Genomic DNA, 8,616 nt, shown 5'->3' on the forward strand with positions numbered 1-8,616 from the left:
GGACCCAACGAAAAAGGAAAGAGTGCGCCAGAGTTTAACGCCGCCTTGTAAATCACTTTCTGGATAACTGCGGGAAACGAACACTCCAGCAAACAAGCTCGAGGAATAAGACAAACAAGGAATAAATTCCTGGGTGCTCATAAACCCACCCATGCCACCCCACCCTTCCCGGCGCTCCCGCGGGGCCAGGCCTGGTGTCAGCCCTGGAGGAGGAGGAAGCTGGGACGGGCGGGCGGTGGCCACCGCTCGCCACCCAAGATGTTATTCTTTGGTAACAATCCCCATTATCTGCCCCCACTTTGCGTTAATCAGACAGAATAGCTAATGCCGAGGACTGCTTCCTGCTGCCTCTGGGAGGTAACTGGGCGCCCGAGGGGCGGGGGACGGGGCGGGGCGGGGGGGTGGAGGTGGCACCTTCCGGGCTGGCTGGGGCTTTGGTCCTGCACTCATTCAGGTACTTAACGCCCGGGAGACCCGGACCTACACTTTCAAAGCATCCCGGGTAGGAAGAGCTGTTTATATAAGGGATTCCACGGTAAACGCGCTAATATCTCCGCAGCCAGTGCATGGCGTGCGCCTCCCACGCCCACTCATAAGAACGGCTTCCCCCGCTGCCCCTCGGTTCCCAGCCTGCCCTGCCCCCGCCTCCTTCCTGTCCTCGGCCATGGCCAACTCTGGACGCCTCAGCTTCACCGTGCGCAGGCTCCTGGATTTACCCGAGCAGGACGCGCAGCACCTGCGGAGGCGGGAGCCGGAGCAACGCGCCCCAGGGCTCGGCTCCTGCGCCTCCTGGCTGGAATCCGAGCGCAGCCACTACCCCTGTGAGTGAGCAGAGGACGGCGGCGAGGGTGGAGGCGGGGTGGGGGTCGCGAGAGGCGCGGAAACAAGCGTTCGGCCCTTGGCGGAGTTGGGAAGGGGTAACCCCAGCCCAGGGTCTGGATTTCCTCAGTGCTGGATCCGGAGACTGTCTCTCTGAAGCCGCTATGCCAGCGGTCACATCTTAAGAGCAGATCTCTTGTGCCTGACACTAACCCCTAGGTTTGGGGTTTCTGTTTCTCGGGGTCAGAATATTTAAATATCTAAGACACTGCCCTTGAATGCCTGAAAAAGTGGCCACGCTTTCCCGGCCTCGGTCTGGGATGGGCAGCATTGGAGAGCCTCGATTCAGGGCTTGGCAAACCCTACTGCAGTCGACCTGGAAGTGGCCCGCGTTGGTGTGGCAGCTTGCAGTGAATCTGTCTCCCAGCGCAGCGACCAGGGTGGATTTGTTTTAAGCGTTTCCAGGGTGGGTTTCCTAAGGGGCGCCGTCCTAGGTTGTGGTCACCGAATCTGGAGAGGTGGGTCCAGGTATAGGGAAGGAAATGGTCTCATCCCAAAGGCCGCGGGCGAATGGGGGTGCGCTCCGGCCCGAGCTCGGCGTCTGAGAGCGTGAGAGGTAGCCGGCGCGCGGAGGGGCCGGCGTCTCACCAGGCTGTGTCTCCTTTGCATCCTTAGCGTCGGACGAGAGCAGCCCAGAGGCCAGCCCTCGGGACTCATCGCAACGGCCGTCCGCTGGGCCTGCGTCTCCGAGCTCCGATGCCGAGAAGAGGAAGAAGCGGCGGGTGCTATTCTCCAAGGCACAGACGCTGGAGTTGGAGCGGCGCTTCCGGCAGCAGCGCTACCTGTCAGCGCCCGAGCGGGAGCAGCTGGCGCGCCTGCTGTGCCTCACGCCCACGCAGGTCAAAATCTGGTTCCAGAACCATCGCTACAAGCTGAAGCGCGCGCGGGCGCCGGGGGCTGCGGAGTCGCCCGACCTGGCAGCGGCGTCCGAGGTGCGCGCCGCGCCCGGCCTGCTGCGTCGCGTGGTGGTGCCCGTGCTGGTGCGCGACGGGCAGCCGTGCGGTGGCGGCGGCGGCGAGGTGGGTTCGGCCGCCGCCCGGAACAAGAACGGCGTGGCCCCGGCCGCCGCCTGCCCTCTGCCGGGTTACGCAGCCTTCGGGCCCGGCTCAGCGTTCGGCCTCTTCCCTGCCTACCAGCACTTAGCGACCCCCGCGCTGGTCTCCTGGAACTGGTGAGGCAGCTGCTGGGCGCGGGCATCTGGGGTTACCCGGACATTGGGATGCGCTCTGCGGCCAGAGCCGGGCCTGAGCCAGAGACCTGGAGGGCGCCCCGGGCCCCACCTCTTTCGGCGCCAGGGACCCCTACCCCGCCCTCACCAGCTAGCGAGCCGGGAACTCTCCCTCAAGGTGCCCTCTCTCCTCTCCTCTCAACTGCCAGACTCAGAACTAGATTTTATTGTTTGAACTTTATTTGTACATTTAAAAATAGCTATTTGTATGGGAAGCAACTTATTTTAAAAGAAATAGAGTATTTTTCCTTTCTGTGGTGTGAGAATAAAATGTGTAGGATTGGGTGCCCTTGCGTGCCTGCGCAAAACGCAGGTGGGAACTATGCTTTCCACCTCGGAGTTCGTGGCGCCTGTCCACTCCTTGACCCGAATGTTAAGGTGCACCTCGTGTTGAGTCAAAGGGCAGATCACAGTCCCCACGGGGCTTTAGGAAGATGCCGAGGGAGGGACAAAGGAGGGGGAGAAGCAGAGGCAACCCTGGGTTCCTATTAGCAAGAGTTGGTTCCGGCCCCCAAGTGACACAGAGGCCCCTTGGGACTCCCGGAGCTGATGGCATTTCTAACACCAAAAATCAACCGAGTTGACCACGACAGGACAAAATGAGCTTCTCCATGAAGACCTTCCCGGGAGGTACCAGCGGAGCCTGGGCTGAGCGTGCCGTGCCAAGGAGCAGCCCAGGCTTGACCGCAGGTTCCCGCAGGAGGGCAGGGACCCAAAGAGTGGACGTGAAACTTGTAACCTCCAGTGAAGCCTGCGAGTCCCTCTCTCTGCAGTTGTGATTTTCTGCCTCTTCTTGGTGGCCCACCTGGCCAGGGTGGGATGGGGAATGGATAATGTGGTGAAGAAATCAATGGATGGTGGGGAATGACCCACCTCAGGGCTGCCGATGAGGGAGGACAGCCTTGGAGCACCCTGGTGGCCCCACAGAGGTGTGGAAACCACTGATAGGTCTGACCTGATGGGTCTGGCGGGTCTCATTTCACCTACGTCCAAATGTACACGCTGCTAGGAGATCTGGTGCTTCATCCCTCGGGTTTGTAACTGCTCCTCACCTTGGGATCCCCTGGGTATCTGAGCCTCGGGCCTCCCATGCAGTGCGGTGGTCACTCTCTCTGAGAAGTGTGGACCTCTCTCCCTGGCACCCACTGGAGGGAGACCTTAGTGAGGAGAGCAGTTCTGGGCATCAGCTGGAGGGGAAGGAGCAAGCGCTCAATGAGGTCTGTGAAGAGTCTCCACAAGGCCTTTTTCTGGTCCCAGGAGGAAGAAGAGGAGGAGGTGGTGGGGAGGGTGGCTGAGGCAGTGTTATCACCTGGGATTTTTGGGGGTGGGGAAAAAAGGGTAGAGGGGGAAGGGAGAGGGGTGTTTGGGTCTCAGCTGCTGGCCACCTTGCCTTCCATATGGATGCGGTTATCTTAGAAGAATCTCGATCCTTAAACCTCCTTTTGTCTTGGGAACTGAAAAGGGCATTGTCAGGCCTGAAAAGGACCTAGACAAAATCCGCACTGTTTCAATTCAGGATTCTGTTTAATCAGTCCCTGGTGACAATGTAGTGGGTGTTAGGGAGGACAATAGTATCCTTTTAAACCTTGTGGCCTTCAGGAAGACAAAGGGCTTGAATTTCATGGGCTTACAACTTCAATTAGAACAGTGCCAGTGTGCATGGGAGATTATCAAATTTGTATCATAAAACCTCTTTCTAATAAATGATGGCTGGGGTGGGAGCCTGAATGTTGTAAGACATATATTGGCAACTGCCCTGGGGACTTCCCAGTTAGCCCTGGCAGCACAGATGGGAAAGAAAGGGAGGGAAGGATTTCTGAAGAAGGCCCGTGGAACTTGTCGTTTGGTCAGCTGGCTGGGGCTTGGCTCTTCCACGCTCTTCCTCCTGAGGAGTGTTTCTCCAAGAATGGAGGTGGAGACTTACAGCTTGTTTTCTGCTTGACGAAGACCTGAATATTGGGGGAGAAAGTGCAAAATCACCACCTGTTCAGTTCTTGCCTTTTTTTCCCCTGGAGCTCTGGAGAAAGTAGGTCTTGGGGTGTGCCAAGCAGAGAGTCTTTTATTTTTTTTTATTAATTTTTTTTCTTGTTTTTTGCTTCTTAGGGCTGTACCTGCGGCATATGGAGGTTCCCAGGCTAGGGGTCAAATTGGAGCTGTAGCTGCCAGCCTGTGCCACAGCCACGCCAGATCCAAGCCACGTGTACAATCTATACCACAGCTCAGGGCAATGCTGGCTCCTTAACCCACCGGTCACGGTCAGGGATTGAACCTGTGTCCTCATGGATCCCAGTCAGATTTGTTTCTGCTGAGCCATGATAGGAACTCCAGAGAGAGTCTTTTAAACATGAGGCCTGTAGGACTAAGGGATCTGGACCATGGAGAGACTGTCTTCCCCGGAGGCTCTTTGGGAGAGAATGTCTTCAACCAGATTCATCCAGAGGTCTAACTGATAAGAAAGACCATTGATTTGCTTCTCAGTGAGGTGGTCAGAGCCTTAGCAGGATGCTGACCAGCAAGTCAGCCTGTGTCCTAGGTAGGAGAAAGGCAGACATTTCCTATGGCAGTAGCATTGGGAGACCTCCTGTCTGCACTGTTACAGGCTTCCTTTTGCTCCTTTTTCTGTAGGGCCCTTCCTTTAGAGAGGAAAATCCACAGGGGAGAGAGTTAATAATGCCTTCCCATCACCACCATTTTAGAGACTCAGGCTGTCATCTTTCGTCTGTAATAAGGTGGAAACGGTGAATGTCTGTTTATTTTCTGACCTAAAAGATCAGTTTTTCCAGGCTTTGACAAGAGAAGCTAAACCCAAGGCCTCTGTACCAGCAGCTGTGAGGACAGTTAGGATCCCCCTCCCCAGGTCAGAGTATTTCATACCTGTCACCCATCACTAATGTCAGCAAATTTTTATTGAAACTCTGTCTTCCAGGCATTGTTCTAGGCACTTGCATAGAAACTTTATGCATTGTATATGGAATACACGCATTTTACAGATAAGAAACCGAGGCTTAATATGCAAATGATTTGCTCAAAGCAGTTGTAAATCTCACTGAATGTTACCACTGTCCTCAGTTTAGCCCACATTTAAGCTAACCTGAAAACCTCCCTTAAAGAGGACGATTGTAATCTTGATGTGGCGACAACATATATACTACCCAACCATCAAAAATTTGTCTTATGTCTGGAAAGATGAGAAAGCATGCCAAATGTACTCTACTTGGCTCAAGGCCACTTACAGAAACCGATCACAGGATATGTCAGAAGTTGCTAACATTTATTGATGTGCCTGTGTATGAGGCAATAGTCTGAACTTTTTACTTTTATTTTTTGGTCTTTTATCTTTTTAGGGCCACACCTGCAGCGTATGGAGGTTCCCAGGCTGGGGGTTAAATTGGAGCTGTGGCCACCAGCCTATGCCGCAGCCATAGCAATGCTAGATCTGAGCAGCATTTGTGACCTACACCACAGCCCACAGCAACACTGGATCCTTAACCCATTGAGCAAGGCCAGGGATCGAACTGGTGTCCTCATGGGTACTAGTGAGGTTCATTAGCCACAGAGCCATGATGGGAACGCCTAATCTTAAGTTTTTAAATCATATTAACTCATTCAATTTTCATAACAACCCTGTAAGATGGTGCTACTAGTCCCATTTTACAGATGGGGAAACTTAAAGGCCAGGGAGGTTATAAGGAACTTGTCCAGGGTCACACAGCTAGTAAGTGACAGAGAGGATCTGAACCCAAGCAATCCAGCTCTAGATCTCACACCTTTAACCTCGTGGTGGGGCTTCTTTCCCATTCTTTATGGTTTATTCTCCCGTCCACAGTCCTGGTTACCTTATAAACACTTGCGTGAGGGACATGTTTTTAGCATCTCTGTGTGTCTTGGTCTCTCTCTGCCCCTCCCTCCTCCATCCCTCCCTCCCCAGATAAGAAACTTCCAGCTTTTGGACACAGCCTCTGTGTTTCCCCTAGGTCTGTTTGTGTGCATTCTTGTCCAGCTGTCAATGAAACACCGCTCTTGTCTGCAGGTCACAATATTTTCCTGTGACTATCATTCCACCATTCTTCTTCCAGAAAAACATCTGCTGCTGCTGCCTTGACACCAATTGTCCACTCAGCGTTTGGTTGTTGCTGACTCTGATAAGCTCCTCTATGCTTTCCCATCCCCCAGGCCCAGATCCCTGGGGAGCTTTATGACTTAGGCTTCCCTAGCCCTTTCCCCAGTGATCTTCTTTCTTCCCAGGTCTTTAGTGTTATCTTTATTATTAAATATCATCATCTTCACATTTTCTCTTTCTTCCATTGTAAACATTTTCGCTTCATCTCACTTAAGTCTCTTGTGGGTGGAGATTGCAATTTTCACTTCAATTTTCTTTCCTCATTGTTCAAAGGATCTTATATTTTCCGCAAGTCTCTTATCTGACCAATTTAGCACTTTAGAATCTTAGATAATGTGCTCCTGATGGGTTAGAAGGAAGTTATTTGAGCCCAGGTTAACCTAGGCCTTCTTTTCTAACAATGATGTTTAGTTGTTTATTATTCCTTGTGTCGTTAACACAATTTGTTGTTGCCTCTTCAACATAAACACTTCAGTACCTTTAAAAGGTTTTAGATTTAGGAATAAAATGCCCAAGCAGGATAACTGTGGGCTTGGTGTGGTTAAACTGTTTGTTAAATATGTTTATCTGGGTCTGGGTGTTTCGGTTAACTAGCCTAGGCAGGGTTACCTGCAAAATGAATAACGAACAGTCAAAAGAGCTTTTGGAATGATGAGAAAGTACTGCCCCTCCCCCAGGGCATGATTATTTATGTGGATGTGATTATATCACATAGTATTCAGAATTTGCATGAGAAATTGTATCCCTCCAGGTTACTTGTCATTTCTCCAAGCCATGATGTGGGAGTGGATTTACTAAATGGTACCTTAATTCTTTTCAGAAGTCCAGTTCTGCACCTGTTAACTCCCCTCTGGTGCCCCTGCCTAGACTAATAACTAAAGGTAGGTGACATCCCCCTTTCTCCTGTGTTTCTATCATTCATGTTACTGAGTCTATAGCTCACCAAAGAAAGGAGCAGTGTTCCCTTCAATGCTGATCCATAGAGCAGTATTTTAACCCAGAAGGATAGGTTACAATATTAAACAGACACTCATCCTCTCCAAAATTTCAAGCACAGGGGTTCTTATTTTTCCTACCTGTGTCCAGCAGAGAGTTCTTGTTTTTTTATCCAGAAAAGTAACATCAGATTTTAGAGGCAGAAGATCATTTTCTCTTCGATACTCTGCTCTATGGACCAGTAAAAATCTCTAGGTCTTTATTAAGGTCATGTAATTTCAAAAGCTACTGTAGTTTCAGTATAGGTTCTGTGATAGGGTGTTATGGAAAAAACATCTAAGGGAAGCTTGGTCATGCTTAATTTCCTCTGCATTCTGACTGGGTGGTCCTTTATGAGTCAACAGGTTTTCAAATGCATTTCCCCAGCTAAAAGCTCTGAATTGGACTGTCCCTTTTCTCTCCTTCCAATACCATCTACCCCCCCACCCCCTGCCCCTTTTCCTAGGGACTGGATAGGATACTTGGCAGAATTCACTAGGAAGGGAGGTGGAGGCTGTTTGCAAATTAAACCAGAGACAAAAGTGCCAAACAGTCTGTTAAAAGGGCCCTTCAATCTCTCACCTGCGATGTCTGTTGCACCTTCCTCCTCCAGCCTTGCTGAGGATATAGTGTTTTAAGCAGTGCTTCCTCCTGAGGAAGTTATCAGCTTAGGTTTAAATTACCTCTTGGGAGGTAAATTCTCAACCAGAGGCAACCCTGAGGCATCATAACATATTAGGGTCTGACCCAGTCATCAAGCATCAGTGCAATGACAAGAACATTTTTTAAGAACAAAGTGAAACTCAGAGCAAGAGACACAAAACACAGGAAAAGATAAACCGAGTGTGGGGAGTAAAGAAACAACTGCTTTTCTGGGAAACTGTTTTTACCACCCAATTACACTGATGGATTCAGTCATCTGTCTAGCCAAGTGTTCAAGTGCTCCTAAATCACTAAGGGGAACGTTTCATATTTAAGTCAAAATGTAGATATGGAGTAGGATTTTCTTATTTTCCATATTTGTGGGTGAAATATTATCTTAGATAAGGCTAATCATTTTATCAATTTGAGTATGTGTGGGAGCAGAGGTGACTAACAGAATAAAATAGAGTTTGCAGAATTTTTTTGCCCAGAAAATATTACAGGAATCTTCTCTTTCTTCACCTAACTTATCACTGATTGAGAGGAAAGTGAATGTGTTCTTGAATTCTTCAGGGATGCCTAATAGCTCAGCAGCCTGATTCCAAGACAGTCCTTTTAACTTTTAAATTTAAATATGTGAATATTCTACGCACACATAGTACACATCTAAGTGGGTATGAGGCAGATTTGGGAAATGTTCATTTCTTTTCCTGAGAAAGAAAACCTCTCATTTATAATCTCACTTGTCAAATCCATATAGAATGGCCAGTTT

The 8,616-nt window shown here is 50.2% G+C and overlaps 1 protein-coding gene across 1 annotated transcript; it reads left to right on the forward strand.

Annotated features, from left to right (window-relative positions):
• Positions 1 to 453: 453 nt before the first annotated feature.
• On the forward strand, positions 454 to 2,300 carry NKX2-8 (NK2 homeobox 8). The gene is made up of 2 exons (XM_047797360.1): positions 454 to 821; positions 1,495 to 2,300. The coding sequence occupies exons 1-2, from the start codon at positions 665 to 667 to the stop codon at positions 2,052 to 2,054; spliced, it is 717 nt and encodes a 238-aa protein (XP_047653316.1). The 5' UTR covers positions 454 to 664; the 3' UTR covers positions 2,055 to 2,300.
• The last annotated feature ends 6,316 nt before the right edge of the window (positions 2,301 to 8,616 follow it).

This window comes from Phacochoerus africanus, chromosome 9 (genome assembly GCF_016906955.1).
Source record: "Phacochoerus africanus isolate WHEZ1 chromosome 9, ROS_Pafr_v1, whole genome shotgun sequence".
NCBI classification, from domain to species: domain Eukaryota; kingdom Metazoa; phylum Chordata; class Mammalia; order Artiodactyla; family Suidae; genus Phacochoerus; species Phacochoerus africanus.

Coding starts and splice junctions, on each gene's coding strand:
- NKX2-8 (XM_047797360.1), top strand. CDS start 665: ATGGCCAACTCTGGACGCCTCAGCTTCACCGTGCGCAGGCTCCTGGAT. Junction 822..1,494: donor CGAGCGCAGCCACTACCCCT/GTGAGTGAGCAG, acceptor TTGCATCCTTAG/CGTCGGACGAGAGCAGCCCA.